Source organism: Syngnathus typhle, linkage group LG12, assembly GCF_033458585.1.
Source record: "Syngnathus typhle isolate RoL2023-S1 ecotype Sweden linkage group LG12, RoL_Styp_1.0, whole genome shotgun sequence".
NCBI lineage: Eukaryota > Metazoa > Chordata > Actinopteri > Syngnathiformes > Syngnathidae > Syngnathus > Syngnathus typhle.
This window is the reverse complement of record NC_083749.1, coordinates 13,257,868-13,275,787: the sequence shown is the minus strand read 5'-3', so window position 1 is coordinate 13,275,787 and position 17,920 is coordinate 13,257,868. Positions and strand designations below refer to the sequence as shown.

Below are 17,920 nucleotides of genomic sequence, written 5' to 3'. Positions count from 1 at the left end.
AGCCTCCAGACAGACCGTGGAAAACCAAACGACAGGAACACTGGGCGCGGACAGGGACGGATCACAACAGTAGACACCGACAGGGAGAAATACACGGGCAGGGCTTAAATACACAGGGTAACAAGAGGAACCAGGTGACAGACATTACGGTAACGAAAGGGGTGTGGCCGAGGGAAGTGCAGGCAGCCCGTGCTCTGGCACGGTTGTGACAACGCTTACTGTCTGCTGTATGCACACTGGCTCCGTTTTGCTCCTTTTATTCATTGTGTTATCTGTTTATTTATTATTTATTCATCATTCTTATTATTTATTGTTTGTGCCTTCTTGTTTTTATGTTGTGTCGTTTACTTGTATGTCTATCGTGTAATATGTCTCGTCACCGTGGGATAGAGAAAACGTAGTTTCGGTTTCTTTGTGTGTCTTGACGTGAAGAGATTGACAATAAAGCTGACTTTGACTTTGACTTTTGACTTTGTTAATATCATGTTAACGTCAGCCATCTAGGTTAATTGCAAGCAAACTCTGTAACATCAGAATTCAGTTTGAATACAGTTTGCGAAATACAAGAGGCAATATGCCAGGGTTCAGCGATCTTAGTAAAATTTAATGAAAACAAAACACAAGTTGGATCATAGTCTTGAAAGTTTTATTAGAATTGTATTTACTGTCTTCCGATGCAATGCAGACAGCATGCAGTTCCATCTTGTTTACATTTTGGGGGGTGGGTCCTTAATGCGAATGCGAATTGTCATTGGTTAATCAGCTAGAGGTGTCCAACGATATACATGAGAAAACATTTCATTAAAATGTAAGATTGTGAAAAAGGATGACCAAAAATTAGCTCCCAACAAATTGTTTTGTACTTAATATGATAACTAGATATCACACACAAAGAATCGTGTACTCCCTCGATGCAGATCACCCAATTTCGGCCCGCCATCTAAGTGTTTTAGTCCAATTTCATCACTTAAAAAATTACTTTAACTTTATAAGACTGCAAACGACAAAGGTAATGGGTGGTTATTGATTAATGGTAAGTTTATTTTTGCATGAACAATAAATGTCATACTGTTATCATAGCTTTCCACGTAGTGATTTGGTGTATTAGTCAAATGGTTCCTTATTCACTGTAAAGAAGTGTTACCTAAGAAATGTCCACTGTACACTGTAGGTCTCAATAAATTCCTTGAGTATAAAAAAAACCCTGTTTTTTTTCATACATTGAAGTATTAAACTTGTGAAATGGAATGAAATAGAGATCTTACAAATTACTTGAATCTTACGATGATCAAGGGGCCGCTCAGCCCAACTCCTATGGATACTACATTACCCAGGATGCTTAGGGCAGTAGAAGTTGATATAAACAGGAAAGCGTCATTAATTAGAGCACAGTAATCTGTGGATTATTCTTCTGAACGGGACGCTTTCACGTGAATTGTTTTATTTAGAAGAGAACGTTTCCGGTAAGCCGGCCTGTGTCTATCTGTGAATGCGATACGTTAACGCTATTTGTTTTACGTCACTCTCGGTTAATGTTTATCACGTTGACCATGTAGTTGGTGCGTGTTATTAGTGTGCTTCTCAGGTCGCTCTTCGAATCCACCACAGAAATTATGCTCTCTTTTGCCTGGATCTCAGCTCTAGTCGTGGGTATGTTTTCTGCTCATGTTTTGCAGACCCTTTTTTTCCCCTACTTTTGGAAAGATTTTTTCTTTCTTTTGAGTCTAATCCGGTTTGGTGTGAAACTGGAGCTGTTCAGGCTGACTTCTAGAGTCTGTACAGTCCTGGACAGGTTCATTCAACAGGCGCATCGTATCCCCGACAAGCCTTTTATCATTTATGAAGGGAGCGTCCACACCTACAAGGATATTGAGGAGCGCTGCAACAGGCTGGCAAATGTTTTCCTCCAGAAACTCAAGATAACCAAAGGCGACTGCGTTGCCATGCTCATGAACAACGAGCCCGACTTCGTCTGCGTTTGGTTTGGATTGGCAAAGGTCGGCTGTCCTGTTGCTTTTCTGAATACAAACATTAAATCTAGATCGTTGTTGCATTGCATCAACTGCTGTGGAGCCAAAGCTGTAATAGTGGGCGCAGGTAATTGTATAGTCTTTCATCAGTACACACAAAACTGAACATTTATAAAGAGTTAAATAATATCAATAATGCAGGACATAATGTTGAAATGCCGTATGTGTAGAAATTGTGTTATTCAGGCGTCTTTAAATGAGGCAAAAACCATAAGAATATGTAATATCTTATGATGCTAGATTGACTTTATTTTTCTTTTTGCTAAATTTCCCCATTAGGTTATCTTAGTAGTTTAACTGTTAGGAGCACATCCATGCTGCCAAATAATAACGATTGTTATGGAGCCAGCGCGCCCTCCGTTGGCCAACAAAAATACTTCTTAAGTAGACTGGTTGTCTATCAGGTTCAGGTTATTTGATTGATTGATTGATTGATTGATTGATTGATTGATTGATTGATTGATTGATTGATTGAATAAATGTATTCATTAATTTCGAAAAAATACATCAACTTGGATTTTTCATAACATTCTATTCTTCAAAAACACGTGCTGATTAGAGGCATTTAAGGAACGTGAAAAATTTCTGTCAACATTCCGACAGCAGCTCTTATGACCTGTATCCAAACTATCCATGATCATTTAATTTATTACCTAGGCCAGTTTGTCAGGTTAAGCGAGCAGGTCTATATCACGTAACAAATTGTGGGTAAAGTTTGGTTAGGAACGTTTTGAAAATCAAGAAAAAGTGAGATTTAACATCAGACAGGCGTTGATTAGGCCATTGTAGGCGCTGAGTGTGTAGGTTTGTTCTACAAATGAATTGATGATGATGATAGAACTTTATTCATCCCACAGCGGGGAAATGTACTTGTCACAGCAGCGCATAAGAGTGCAAGAAAATAAGTGCCAAAATTTCAAAAAGGATAAATAACAGACAAAGACATTTTTGTAACAATCAAGTCCGCTCTAATGCTGAAAATACACACACAAACACAATTTTTATTTTTTTAAAATTTATTTTTTTACATGTTTTGTTTATACAAACCGGATCCGGTTGAAGCTGGGAAATTGTGTAAAATGTAAATAAAAACAAAATACAACTATTTGAAAATTCTCCTCAACCCATTTTCAATTGAATACAATACAAAGACAACATATTTAATGTTAAAACTGATAAACTTTATTTAATTTTTCAAATAATAATTAACTTAGAATTTCATGGCTGCAACACGTGCAGCAGAAAATGGGAAAGGTGGCAAAAAATACTAAGAAAGCTGAGAAAAGCTCATCAAACACCTATTTGGAACATCCCACGTGATCAGGCTAATTGGCCTGTACCATGGCCTGTAATTGTGGGTACCATGATTAGGTATAAAAAGAGCCTTCCTAAACATGCTCAGTCATTCACAAGCAAGGATGGGTCGAGGTTCACCAATTTGTCCACAACTGCGTGAGAAAATAGTTGAACAGTTTAAGAACATTTCTCAAAGCAAAATTGCAAGGAATTTAGGGATCTCAACATCTACCATAACAATAACATCAACGGGTACAGAGAATCTGGTGAAATCACTGCACGTAAGCGCCACACCCGGAAAACCGAGACTGAATGACTGTGACCTTCGATCCCTCAGACGGCACTGCCTTAAAAACCGACATGAGTGTGTAAAGCATATCATCAAATGGGCTCAGGAAAACTTCAGAAAACCACTGTCAGTAAATACATTTCGTCACTACATCAGTAAGTGCGGGTTAAAACTCTACCATGCAAAGCAAAAGACGTTTATGAACAACATCCAGAAACGCCACCAGGTTCTCTGGGCCCGAGTTCATGTAAAATGGACTGATGCACAATGGAAAAAGTGTTTTGTGGTCTAATGAATCCACTTTTTAAATTGTTTTTGGAAACACTGGATGTGGTGTCCTCTGGACCAAAGAGGAAGTGGACCATCCGGACTGTTCATGCAAAGTTCTAAAGCCAGCATCTGTGATGGTATGGGGGTGCATTAGTTCCCATTGTATGGGTGACTTACATTTCTGTGAAAGCAACATAAATGCTGGAAAGTACATACAGATTTTGGAGCAACATATGCTGCCATCCAAGCGACGTCTTTTTCATGGACGCAGCTGCTTATTTCAGCAAGATAATGCCAAGCCACATTCTGCACGGGTTACAACAGCGTGGCTTCAAAGTAAAAGAGTCCAGGTTCTCCCCTGGCCCACTTGCAGTTCAGACCTGTCTCCCATTGAAAATTTGTGGCGCATTATGTAGCGTAAAATACGACAGGGAAGACCCCGGACTGTTGAACAACTGAAGCGGTTCATCAAGCAAGAATGAGAAAGAATTGCACATGAGAAGCTAAGAGAAATAGTCTCCTCTCTTCCAAAACGTTTATTGAGTGTTATTAAAAGCTGTGGAAATGCACTGTTTTTGCGTGCTGAGCCGAGTAGAGTAGAGCAGAGTAGAGTGGAGCAGGGTAGACAACGTCAGTGGAACCAAGGTTAAAGACTCCACTTACCAGCGTGTTTGTTTGGTTTGCTGCATTTCCGTGCAGTGTTAAGGAAAGGCAGGGGGAAGGCGTCACTGCACACAGGATTATCTCTCGTTGGCCGTAGGCTGCAAAGTACGACCTGGATCAGGTTTTTGGGGTGTGATGTTGAGAACAGCCTGCTGAACTCAAACTGAAGTGTACTTGGGTTCTACAGACAATCCAAAATAGTACACTTCTATGAAGTTGAGTTCTGAAAAAAATATCCTCTTGAAAACTCACCAGTCTTGCTGAATTAATAAATAGACCTTGTGTATTGCAACACATCAAGCATTTCCAGAGGAAAGGTCAGTTGGCATAATAGTGTACGCTGTCAATATGCTACAAGCCAGTGGGACGCCATCTCTCTTAAAAATAACCGCTGTCCTTAAATGTGTGAGATCCCGACTGGGGTTATGTAATACAGTAATCCCTCGCTACATTGCGGTTTGTTTATCGTGGTTTCACTACATGGTGGATCTTTTTTTTTAAGTCAAAATAAAACTTCTAAATTGAGGAATTATGGCACAAAATTTGCCCACACACCAGCAGTGTTCTAAAAACATATTTACAGTATGTACACTTCTACCTTGTTATAAAAAATATATAATTATAAAAGTTGTTCTAAAAACATATTTACAGTAGGTGTTAAGAATTCTCCATGTTATTTCTGTTATTCAGCTGTGCTTTGATTTGAGGTAGTGTGATTTATTTTGAAGGCCGTTTTCAGGCGATACCACTTCTTGTTTTAAGTTCGTGTCCATATGTTGGTTACAGTGGTACAGGAGTCGTCGACGATGTAAGTGGGTCTCCTAACAAGAGAAATGAATGATCACACGTGTCTAACATTTAGGACAATGTAGTATGGCTCCAAATGTTCGTTTAAATTCCGTCAGAGCTCCGTTTTCGCGTGTTAGCACGATCGCGAAATAGCATATTTCCGCTAACTCGTTAGCCTGCCCAGTACTTGTTAACATGTTATACGCACACCTATATTTATATTTTCAATATTTATACATTTTCTGTATGTTATTTATACTATTAATGTATAATTTACGGGGGCTCGGTGACGCACTGGGTAGCACGTCCGCCTCACAGTTAGGAGGGTGCGGGTTCGATTCCACCTCCGGTCCTGCCTGTGTGGAGTTTGCATGCTCTCCCCGGGCCCGCGTGGGTTTTCTCCGGGCACTCCGGTTTCCTCCCACATCCCAAAAACATGCTTGGTAGGCCGATTGAACTCCAAATTGTCCCTAGGTATGAGTGTGAGTGCAAATGGTTGTTTGTCTCTGTGTGCCCTGCGATTGGCTGGCAACCGGTTCAGGGTGTCCTCCGCCTACTGCCCGATGACGGCTGGGATAGGCTCTAGCGCGCCCGCGACCCCCGTGGGGACTAAGCGGTTCAGAAAATCGATGGATGTATAATTTACATGTTTGAAACAATTATTTAATGTTCTAATCATAAAATATGCACTTAAATGGTTTCAGATACAATTATTGACACAAAAAAATGTACAGATAAAAAAAAAAAAAAGTACAGATGAGAGGGTGACAGCACTTTGCGGATTTCACTTATTGTGGGTGGTTTTTGGAACCAATTATCCGCAACAAACGAGGGATTACTGTGCATATATTCAACATTTTGGACTTGAAATGGCATTAAAGTTTTTTATTTTCTCAAAGAAGAGGAAATGACTCCTCCAGCCAACTGTGGTATGGTATGGTATGCTTTGACCCAGTCTGGCTTGGCGTTTCCAATTTTGTTACTATATGTGTAAAGATCGATTGGAAGTTAACATTGCACCAAAATATCTCCACAGAGATGTGAACAAACTAGGGGTGTAACGATTCATAGATACACATCGATTAATCGATATAATGCTCTACGATTTATTGGCATCGATGCTAAACGTAAACATCGATTTATATCGCCCTGTTTGACCTCGGACATTAGACGCGACTTTATTTTGAAATCCTGTTCATTGTTGCTTGCTTCCTCTTTCCGGGAGCAGTGAGCGGCGTGTTGTGTTGTGAGCAGAGCAGGCACGTGAAAGGGGAGTCGACAACTAGTACGCGGCTCCTGGGCTGGTGCTATGGCTAGTGTCCAAAAAGACGAGGAAATTTGCTCCCCTTTAGGCTTCAAGTCATTCGTTTGGAAGGACTTTGGATTCCAAAGAAAAGATGGCTCAACGGACAAGACACGGATTTTCAAATCGTTGTATTTTGGATTTATTTACATTTTACACAATTTCCCAACTGAATCCGGTTTGTCATTGATTGTTGCAAGATTTGACCAAACAATCTCAATCCTTGGAAATAAACCATTCATTGATCATTGAGAAACTAAAAAAGGTGTGCTTTTTGCTTATTAGAGTGCTGACACTGAAAATGGATTTGTGACCTATTTGGGTCAGGTACATTTGCTAGTTTTTATTAAATATTCAACCATAAACCATCATTTGTCTTGGGGGACACATTCCAGACCCACCCGGTTGAAGTAAAAATCTCTAATATACGTTGAGACCATAACCGTATACTGCATGTATGATAGTGTCTGTGTGTGAAATATGTACCTTGTAGAAGTGGGGCGTAGTTGTGTGGCATGTGCCTGGGCGTCAACAGTGACCGACAGAGGTTCCTGTGTGAGTGTTTCCTTTCAAATTAGTTCAAAACTGAAAAGAGCCATAGTTTCTTGTTTGGACTACAACCATTGTCATCGGAAAGTGTGAGTGCAGTATGCCGCTCTTGACTCACACACATCTACTGTGTGTTAGTACCGTATTTTCCGGACTAAAAGTTGCAGTTTTTTCATAGTTTGGCCGGGGGTGCGACTCACGAGCGACTTATATGTGAAATAATTAAAATCATTAACACATTATTACTTGATCATTAACACATTACTTACTTATCACTTCACGTTATTTTCACACTAAACTGCATGAGGGCGCTCTCGGCCTGTGGAATAATTGGAACTGCAACTGACGATGAGTCTGACGTCAGCGCCGCTTATACTACCGGAGTCAAATGAGTTGTTTATAAGTGACACGTCACGATCCGTCTTTGTTCGTTTCCTTGTTTGCCATGGTTTCTGTTCGCGTCGCCCCGCCCCTCCCGTGTCTGCTCACAATCTATGTAATTGCCGTCACCTGCCTCTCGTTACCTGTCTTGTATTTAAGTCCTGTCTGTGTGTCACTCCCCGTTGAATTGTTCTCGTCCCATGTCTTCTTGTTTTTTTTGGTTCCTGTCTTTGCCAGTTCTGTTCAGTTTTTCACGTCCCTAGTCGAGCATCTATAGTTTGTCTTTTGAGTTTTTTTCAATAAACCCTGGTCCAAGCTGTATTTGGTTGCTCAGCGCCATTCACTTCATGACAACACAGAGGACGAAGATTTCGATGGATTTAATGATTTGGAATGACACGGATGGTTCGATAAACTTGTTATTTATGGTATAGTTATTTGATATACAGTTTATATATACTAGTTATATAGGCCTGTGGAATAATTGGAACTGCAACTGATGATGAGTCGGACGTCAGGGCAGCATCTACTTCCGGAGTCAGCGGTGTTGTTTATAAGTGACACAAAGGATGAAGATTTCGATGGATTTAATGATTTGGAGTGACACGGATCGTTCGATAAACTTGTTATTTATCAAAGTCAAAGTCAGCTTTATTGTCAATCTCTTCACATGTCAAGCCAGACAAAGAAACCGAAATTACGTTTTCTCTATCCCACGGTGACGAGACATATTACATGATAGACAAACAGGTAAGCGACACAATATAAAACAAGAAGGCACAAACAATAAATAATAAGAGTGATGAATAAATAATAAATAAACAGATAACACAATGAATAAGAGGAGCAAAACGGAGCCAGTGTGCATACAGCAGACAGTAAGCAAAAGTACAGGACGCTACGCAGAACGGGGAAGCGAGTTCAGGATCCTAATAGCCTGGAGTATGAAGCTGTTGGTGAGTCTGGTGGTGCGGGAGCGCAGGCTCCTATACCTCTTCCCAGAGGGCAGAAGATCAAACAAAGAGTGAGCGGGGTGACTCACATCACTCACAATCGTGGTCGCCTTGCGGGTGAGATGGGAGATGTAAATGTCTTTCAAGGAGGAGAGTGAAGCACCAATGATCTTACCAGCCGAGTTCTCTATGCACTGCAGGGCCTTCAAGTTGTAGTCAGTGCAGCTGCCACCCCAAACAGCAATACAGCTGGAGAGGACGCTCTCAATGGTGCCACGGTAAAACGTAGTCATGACGGCCGGAGGAGCGTTCGCTCGCTTGAGTTTCCGCAGGAAGTACAGGCGGCGCTGGGCCTTCTTCGCCAGTGATGCGGTGTTGGTGGACCAGGAGAGATCCTCACTGATGTGCACCCCCAGGAACCTGGCGCTGCTCACTCTCTCCACCACAGCACCGTCGATGGTCAGCGGCAGGTGTTGGGTGTGACCCTTCCGGAAGTCCACAACAATCTCCTTGGTCTTGTCGACGTTCAGCAGGAGGTTGTTGTCTCTGCACCACGTGGTCAGAAGGTCAACCTCCAGCCTGTATTGAGTCTCATCTCCCTTGGTGATGAGACCCACCAAAGTCGTGTCGTCAGCAAACTTCACTATACGGTTGTCGCTGTAGGTTGCAGTGCAGTCATGCGTCAGGAGGGTGAAGAGCAGTGGAATGAGCACACAGCCTTGGGGGGCCCCCGTGCTCAGCGTGATGCTGGCGGAGATTTTGTCGCCAACACGTACTACCTGTGGCCTCTGACAGAGGAAGTCCAGTAGCCAGTTGCAGAGGTAGGTACTGAGGCCCAGCTTGTCGAGTTTGCAGATGAGTCGCTCTGGTACAATGGTGTTGAATGCAAAACTGAAGTCCACAAACAGCAATCTCACATACGAGTCCCTTCTCTCCAGGTGGGTAAGGGCTGAGTGGAGGGCAGAGCAGATGGCATCCTCAGAGGACTGTTTGGCTCGGTACGCAAACTGGAAGGGCTCTATGGTGGGGGGGGAGAATGGATCTGATGTGCTCCATGACAAGCCGCTCAACGCACTTCATGATGATGGGTGTCAGTGCCACGGGGTCATTGAAGCAGGACGGAGCAGGTTTCTTCGGCACAGGTATTATGGTGGCAGCCTTGAAACATGATGGGACGATGGCCTGCTGCGGGGAAATGTTAAAGATGTCCGTGAAGACACCCATCAGCTCTTCAGTGCAGTCCTTTACCAGTCGATCTACGTTCCGGCCCTCACTTATGATCACTAGCTATGGGTCATGACAGAAAGAACAAGATCCCGGATACAAGCAGCCAAAATGACCTTTGCCGTATTTGGGGACGCATTTGGTTCACACACCAGACAGACATTGGTCACAACACTGTATGTAACATACTGGGTGCTTACACACCAAATAAAATCACAAAAAAAATACAAATTGAGCATTAAGACCTGCAGTGTCAACCTAGTTCAAAAATGCACACTCCCCTAAAATCGACAATGCCAATCTACAACACACACAGTTAAATAACACACACACTGGTACCTTTGGCTGTTTGCAGAGGTATCTGCACAGTTCACCAATATACTGGAAAACTGTTGCATTATATTTTCGACAGTCAGTCCAGAATTGTGAGACTGAGAACTTCTTCTTTAGAATGCATGTTGCACCTGTGAAGAATCAATAAATTTAAATTCAATATGACAAAAACATCAAGTTGTTATACAGTACAGTATACAGGCCGCCTCTGTATCACAGTTCAAGCAATGTGACCCCAAATACTCGCAGCTTGGAAAACATAAAAAAATATATCACCCCTGATATTACAATGTCAGAAACCAGGGTTGCATGGGGTATTCAAGTCCATTTTCCATACTACAATGAACGGCTCATTCAATCAAATCATATCTGAACAGCACAATGACACGTAGGTTTCTTAATTTTGTCACAATTCTAAATGTTGCTTCTTACTTTGTTTCCACTTCAATTAAGGCTGTGAGTGCAAGATTGATATATGAGTGCATTTTATTTTATGAAGAAAATGACAGTAGATGGACCTGCGTTTGTTTGCGCATGCGTGTGTGTCTGTGTGTTAAAAACTAATTCTAAGTTGGGGTGTAAAACAAATAAAAACAAAAAAGAAAAGCAAACACTTTCTTTGAAATCTTTTTTAAGAAAGGGAAGTCTGAGTGATGCTAACATTGAAGCAACCAGCATTCTCTTTTGGAAGCACTTTGGATTCCAAAGAAAAGATGGCTCAACGGGCAAGACACGTGCAGTTTGTAAATCCTGCCATGCGGTGATCAAATATTCAGGGACCACAAATCTCTATATTTATATTTAAAGAAAAACCACAAGAATTTATATAATTGTAAATGTAATTTCCTAAATAAAGAGTTTGCAGTACTACGCGAGTCCACGATCCGTCACAGAGTCCATAACGAACACTCAGTGGTACTTTCTATCACATACTGTGAGCATAATTTGATCCTGTTTTTTGCGAGTTTAATGTAGCTGTTAGTAGAGGCTTTGCAGTCACGTGATTTTATCACGTGATTTTGTGTTATGCCGTCATCTTGCCGGGCAACCGGTCAGCTCGTTCCTACGTGTTCGTACAGATTCAGTTTGATTTCTGTGCTACATTTTCACCGATTTCATCCGAATTATGGCTGATTTGCTATCCAATGAAGTTGGGCATTTGGATGAAGAATCCAAGAAACGTTACCGAGCATTTGGATGAAGAATCCAAGAAACGTTACCGAGAGAAGTTGAACCTTGTTGGCACAACGGATCCGTACCTTTCCCCGAGAAGCATGCTAAAATCACCTGAGCATTTTGCAACAGCCGACCTGCCTGATCTCTCATATCCAGATATTTATAATTACCTCGTCGATTCACCATCTCCGTACACTGGAAAGGACCTTAAGGCATACAAGAGTCTGGATGCCTACAAGTATTTTACAGCAGGTTTTGTGCATGATGGGCTGATATGGCAGATTCCAAACAAGAATCTATTTCTTCTCATGACCAAGGTAAGGAAAATATCATATTGAAATCTGAGAAATTAATTCCTACAATAAAACATTACATAATTTCCAACTATTCAGTATAGAGCTTATGCAACAATTTCTACAAAAATACTTTTTAGAATTCATGCTTGATAATTCCTTTTGGTCTCTTGCTCAAAATGAACCAGGTTTAAATTTTCAAGCTAATTTAATGAATGATTCATGAGAAAATTTACCAAATGGCAGGTAGAATATGCATAAATGGACAGTAAGAGGTCTAGCCTTGTATATTATATCCAAATTAGGGACTGATAATAATATAAGGTATGTCGTATTATCTGTTTCAGGTAAAACACTCTCAACGGATGAATGATCCTACCCTCAGACCTTGGGTAGCAATAGCGAAAGATGGTCAGATCCTGTGCTGCCACTGTACCTGCATGGCTGGATTGGGTGAAACATGTTCACATTCAGCAGCATCCCTGTTTGCCCTGGAGACATTAATACGTATGAAGACGGCCACTTCATGCACATCACGACCTTGTCAGTGGCTGAAACCATCAGCATCGCACATAGAATATGCTGAAGGATGCAATATCGATTTTGCCCGTCGAGCCCAGAAACGAAAGTCAGAAGTTTCATCTCCTGAGGAAAGTGCTGCGAGAAAACTGCTGAATGTTCCTCCACCAACTGAAGAGCAGAAAGCTGCCTTTTACAAGGCTTTGTCTGAATGCGGTGGAAGACCAGCAATTTTGAGCATTGTCCCTGACTATGCTGACAACTTTGGATATGTTGGTTTGTAAATCCGAGAACTGCAGCATCAAAGCATTCCACATGAAATGTCTTGGCATAAAACGAGTCCCACAACGATGGTTTTGCCCTAACTGTAAGAAGTTGGAAATAAAACAGAAAAAGTTGTTTCTGTAAGATTCTTTCCTGGTATTTATTACAGAAAAAATATGGATGCAACATCATTACTCAAATGGTACAATTGGGTCGGATAAATTTGTAAGTGCGCATGACTCTTGTACAATTTTACCTAATGTAGTGAAACCACTGTCATCAGATGACAATAAAGAGATGGGTATGATATCTTCCATCATGGTATACTTTTGTCTTGCGAGTCCAATAACTCTCTCTACATGGATACGGACAGCAGCTAATCCTCTGGTGCCCTCAACATCTAGTGGATTAAGCTGTTTTTTACCTTTAGTAAAAGATGGTATCTCGAGGTTGGCTTGGTGCAAACGAATAGAATCACCGACATCGAATCCCCTGTCAGCCAAGATCAGATCGCCTGGCAGTAGATGGGTCAGAAAATTGCTTTGTTCGACAAAAAACTTGTCACTGGCACGACCACCCCAGCCCTTGGAGATAAACGATATGGTACTTTGTGGAGTAATGCCAATCAGATATTTCATTGTATTGTGAGACTTGTAGTTTGAATAAGTTTGGGCCCTGGCTTTCAGATCACTCGGCCGCTCGATGAGTACCTCGAAACAATCAAAGACGCATGCACACTTGCTGAATTTAGAACGAAAGGACATTGGTAAACTCAGTCTAAGCTGCTCACGCTCAGGCCAAACCACTAGGGTTGGAACCAGTATACTATGCATGACATGGATTACATTTCTGAAACTCCTGGAAATACTAGCAGTGGAAACATCATATGTGTAAGCCAAGTACTGAAGGCACAGATTCAGCCTCAGTCTGAGTAATGTCACAAGAAATTGACTAAAAGGACTCAACTTCATATTTTGACTAAGATGAGGTGCAATAAAATTAAACGTTAAAATAAAATGGCAGACCAGTCAAAAACGTTACTTTGTCATCATTACCCTTGAAAGATTCTTCATTCCATGAACAGCGTTTCAAACTGTCCTTCAGTTCATCAAGTTCTGCTCGCAGATTTTTACACTCTGCAGTGAGGGAATCCATTGCTTCCCCAGTAATGTCAGTCTGTGTGGCAGTAGTCACCATGCCTTCTTTTCGAATCTCAACGTTGATCATTTTCACAAGGGACAGACTGGGAAATATCGACAAGTGCTGCTGCTGCTGCCAATGCCCTCTCGTGGTCTCTCTTGCGCTGCTTGAGATTTTGTCTTCTCTCAAAGATCTTCAATGAACATTTGAGTTTTCGTTTGTGAGGTGACTGGGTATGCTCAAATATACTTGGGACATAGTCTGGGGATAGTGGATCTTCGCTTTTTGCACCTGAAACAATTAAACAATCACATTATTAATAATGACGACCATAAATAATTAAGCACGTTGTTGAAGGGGATATACCCAGTGCAATGCATTCATTCATGAGAATTGTTCAATTCCAATATGAAGTTCAATATTTACATTGATAAAGTTTTCAAGCCAATCAGATTAAGCATCATGAAAAAATAAACAAGAAATAAAAACGGGGGGGGGGTAAACTGAAGAAATCATCCCATTCCCTGCCTTGCTGCTCTTGCTGCCTTTCTAAAAATACACCCAGCATTTTCAACAATCATATTTGTATCATCCCATATTGTATTATTTCACATTTTGTGAAACAAATCAGGGGTGAATAGTTTGTTTACATACCTGATATGAAGTGCTCATTGCATATCCTTGTGTAAATCGTAGGTTTTCATCGTTCACGACAAATCGCCGCGATCCATTTATCGCGTTTTTGGATGTTTGCCGGAAATCTATAGAAGCTAAGATTTGGCTTATCGCCTCGTCTATTACTACATCCAACAGCACAGCAGGTTTCCGGCATTTTCAAGCTCAAATAGCAGCAGATGTAACAAGAAAGCGTGTGTGAGTCGTTGACCGGCACTGAAATGTTGACCGGCAAGATGGCCGCCAAGCTAATGGGCGCGGCTGATGACGTCAGCTGCAAAGCCTCTATTAGACCTAAATATGGCTCTAAACCTATGTCCGGGATCGTTGGCTTTGCGCCCCTACCATCCTGTATACAATTTATTTAGTTCTTGAATTGGCATAGAGTAATTTCATTTCAATTAATTTTAACAAGGAATTTACTTCAGTTCACAAATCAAATTAATTTGTGAACCAAGGTTCAACTGTACTAATGGTTTAATAAATTGTGACATGGTTGTTTCCTTCTCTCAGATTTAGTAGAGTGTGTTCATGGTATCATAAGTGACCTACTGGAGGACAACATTCAGGTGTGGACAATGAAGAGCCATTGTGGGGACACAAGTGTGGAGTCGGTGATTGATCACATAGATGCTGCCACTGACAAACCTGTACCAGCAAGTTTACGTGCCACCACCTCTCTTAAATCCCCTACCCTCTACATCTTCACCTCTGGAACTACTGGTGAGACATTCATTCATTCATTCATTCATTCATTCATTCATTCATTCATTCATTCATTCATTCATTCATTCCTTCCTTCCTTCCTTCCTTCCTTCCTTCCTTCCTTCCTTCCTTCCTTCTTTCTTTCTTTCTTTCTTTCTTTCTTTCTTTCTTTCTTTCTTTCTTTCTTTCTTTCTTTCTTTCTTTCTTTCTTTCTTTCTTTCTTTCTTTCTTTCTTTCTTTCTTTCTTTCTTTCTTTCTTTCTTTCTTTCTTTCTTTCTTTCTTTCTTTCTTTCTTTCTTTCTTTCTTTCTTTCTTTCTTTCTTTCTTTCTTTCTTTCTTTCTTTCTTTCTTTCTTTCTTTCTTTCTTTCTTTCTTTCTTTCTTTCTTTCTTTCTTTCTTTCTTTTTCTTTCTTTCTTTCTTTCTTTCTTTCTTTCTTTCTTTCTTTCTTTCTTTCTTTCTTTCTTTCTTTCTTTCTTTCTTTCTTTCTTTCTTTCTTTCTTTCTTTCTTTCTTTCTTTCTTTCTTTCTTTCTTTCTTTCTTTCTTTCTTTCTTTCTTTCTTTCTTTCTTTCTTTCTTTCTTTCTTTCTTTCTTTCTTTCTTTCTTTCTTTCTTTCTTTCTTTCTTTCTTTCTTTCTTTCTTTCTTTCTTTCTTTCTTTCTTTCTTTCTTTCTTTCTTTCTTTCTTTCTTTCTTTCTTTCTTTCTTTCTTTCTTTCTTTCTTTCTTTCTTTCTTTCTTTCTTTCTTTCTTTCTTTCTTTCTTTCTTTCTTTCTTTCTTTCTTTCTTTCTTTCTTTCTTTCTTTCTTTCTTTCTTTCTTTCTTTCTTTCTTTCTTTCTTTCTTTCTTTCTTTCTTTCTTTCTTTCTTTCTTTCTTTCTTTCTTTCTTTCTTTCTTTCTTTCTTTCTTTCTTTCTTTCTTTCTTTCTTTCTTTCTTTCTTTCTTTCTTTCTTTCTTTCTTTCTTTCTTTCTTTCAGGGCTTCCTAAGGCAGCAGTAATCACTCACCTCCAAAGCTTGAAGGCAGCGGGAGGATTCTGGGCATTTGGTGTGACTGAAAATGATGTGATATATATACCTCTGCCGCTTTACCACAGTGCAGCTTCACTGCTTGGTATAGGAGGAACCATTGCTCTTGGTGAGTAGACCTGTCACAAAAATACTCTTGATTTGACAATGGAAGGATTAATTCATATGTCATGGATTTGATAGCAACCAAGTGCATTTCACAACAGCTGCAGCTGTAACAAAGCACTTTACATATAATATAGTAAATTAAAACTTATGCATATTCATACATAGAGGGCTGCACAGTGGGGCACGTCTGCCTCACCGTTAGGAGGATGCGGGTTTGATTCCACCTCCCTGTGTGGAGTTTGCATGTTCTCCCTGTGCACGCGTGAGTTTTCTCTGGGTACTCCAGTTCCCTCCCACATCCTAAAAACATGCTTGGTAGGCCAATTGAGCACTCCAAATTGCCCCTAGGTGTGAGGGCGGGTGCGGTTATTATAATATATTTTTAATAACAAGATAGAAGTGTATATACTGTAAATATGTTTTTAGAACTTTTATTATTATAACAGTTTTTCTATAACAAGGTACAACACTGTAAATATGTTTTTAGAACTCTTATTATTATAACAATGTTTTTATAAAGAGGTACAAGTGTACACACTGCAATTGTCTGGGCACTCCTTGCCTTCTGCTGGCGTGTGGACTATAAGTCGCGTTTTTTTTCATAGTTTGGGTGGGGGTGCGACTTATACTCAGGAGCAACTTATATATGTTTTTTTTCACAAATTTTTACTTGATCATTAACACATCACTTACTTAAAAGTATAGCACTTCACATGATATTTTTAGTATAGTATGCTTTGATATCTTTATCTTGAACATATTCAAAACATGAAAAATAGAGTGAAAAAGTCAAATAAAGTAATTAACACTTTAAAGCGACATATCCTCTGGACATGTCCTTTTTCACCAGGATGACATAAAGGACGAGAAATTTGATCGATGGATTTAATGATTTGGAGTGACACGAATGGTTTGATAATATTGTTGTTTATGTGATATTTATTTAAAATATAGTTTATATATTGTTGTATGGGCCTTTGGAATAATTTGAACTGCGGTGCGGCACACCGCATTGTTGACAAAGGTCGATCGATGGATTTAATGAATTGGAGTGACACAGATGGTTTTATAAACGTGTTATTTATCTAATAGGGTTTTTTAAATAACTGAATGTTACGTCAGGCCCGTTCTCAGCTCCTCGTTTGTGTTTGTCATGTTAGCATACCGTATCGTTTAGCCCAGGGGTGGGCAAACTACGGCCCGCGGGCCACATCCGGCCCACGGACCGTTTAATCCGGCCCGCCAACCCTGAATAAATTGTATTAACGTTTTTTTCCGTGTATAGTGCGCAATATTTTACTAATTTATTGTCCTAAAATCTGGGGTGCGTATTATACATGGGTACAAAAAAAAAATTTTTAATTTTATTTTTTTTAATTTTTTTTTATTTTTATTTTTTAAAGAAAGTCATGGTACAACAAAACCAACAACAGGACTGACCGACAAAGTCGTGGAACAAAAAGACAGGGTGACATTACCAAAGACAGGAACAGAATGACAGTAACACATGCAATGATCCAACGGTGAGCGAGGGGCAGACAGGACTTAAATACAAAACACGTTACATCGATTGAGGTGACACAGGAAGAGCGGGGTGACACGAACAGAAACTATGGCAACCTAGACACATAGCAAAACTGGGGACGAGACATGACAAATCTCCCCCGAAATAAAACTCACCTTTCTTCTTGTTTGTTGTCAATCGCGCATCGCATTCAGCCATCCTGCCCAACACACTTAGTCAGTAAAATCCATAATTGACGACATATCGTTTGATCCGATGGTGCAATCCTTGATGGTGTGTTGTTTTTATTGTTTGTTTTTTAATCTGCATCGCGGACCGGACGTCATGCGGAAGCAGTATGACTGCGCATGCGCGGAAGCAGTATGACTGCATGCGCACTATGGGTCAGCTGCGCAGAACGGATGCGCAAGAC

The 17,920-nt window shown here is 40.4% G+C and overlaps 1 protein-coding gene across 4 annotated transcripts in view; it reads left to right on the top strand.

Annotated features, from left to right (window-relative positions):
• The first annotated feature begins 1,370 nt into the window (after positions 1-1,370).
• Positions 1,371-17,920, top strand: part of slc27a6 (solute carrier family 27 member 6) — a 97,576-nt gene continuing 81,026 nt past the window's right edge. For 3 of the 4 annotated variants that reach the window (XM_061293679.1, XM_061293681.1, XM_061293682.1), the window contains exons 1-3: positions 1,372-2,097; positions 14,661-14,870; positions 15,826-15,984. In XM_061293679.1, coding sequence (XP_061149663.1) covers positions 1,614-2,097; positions 14,661-14,870; positions 15,826-15,984 — 853 coding nt within the window. In that variant the 5' untranslated portion in view covers positions 1,372-1,613. Of the gene's footprint in view, positions 2,098-14,660; positions 14,871-15,825; positions 15,985-17,920 lie in introns of all 4 variants that reach the window. The other variant, XM_061293680.1, reaches the window with a different exon arrangement.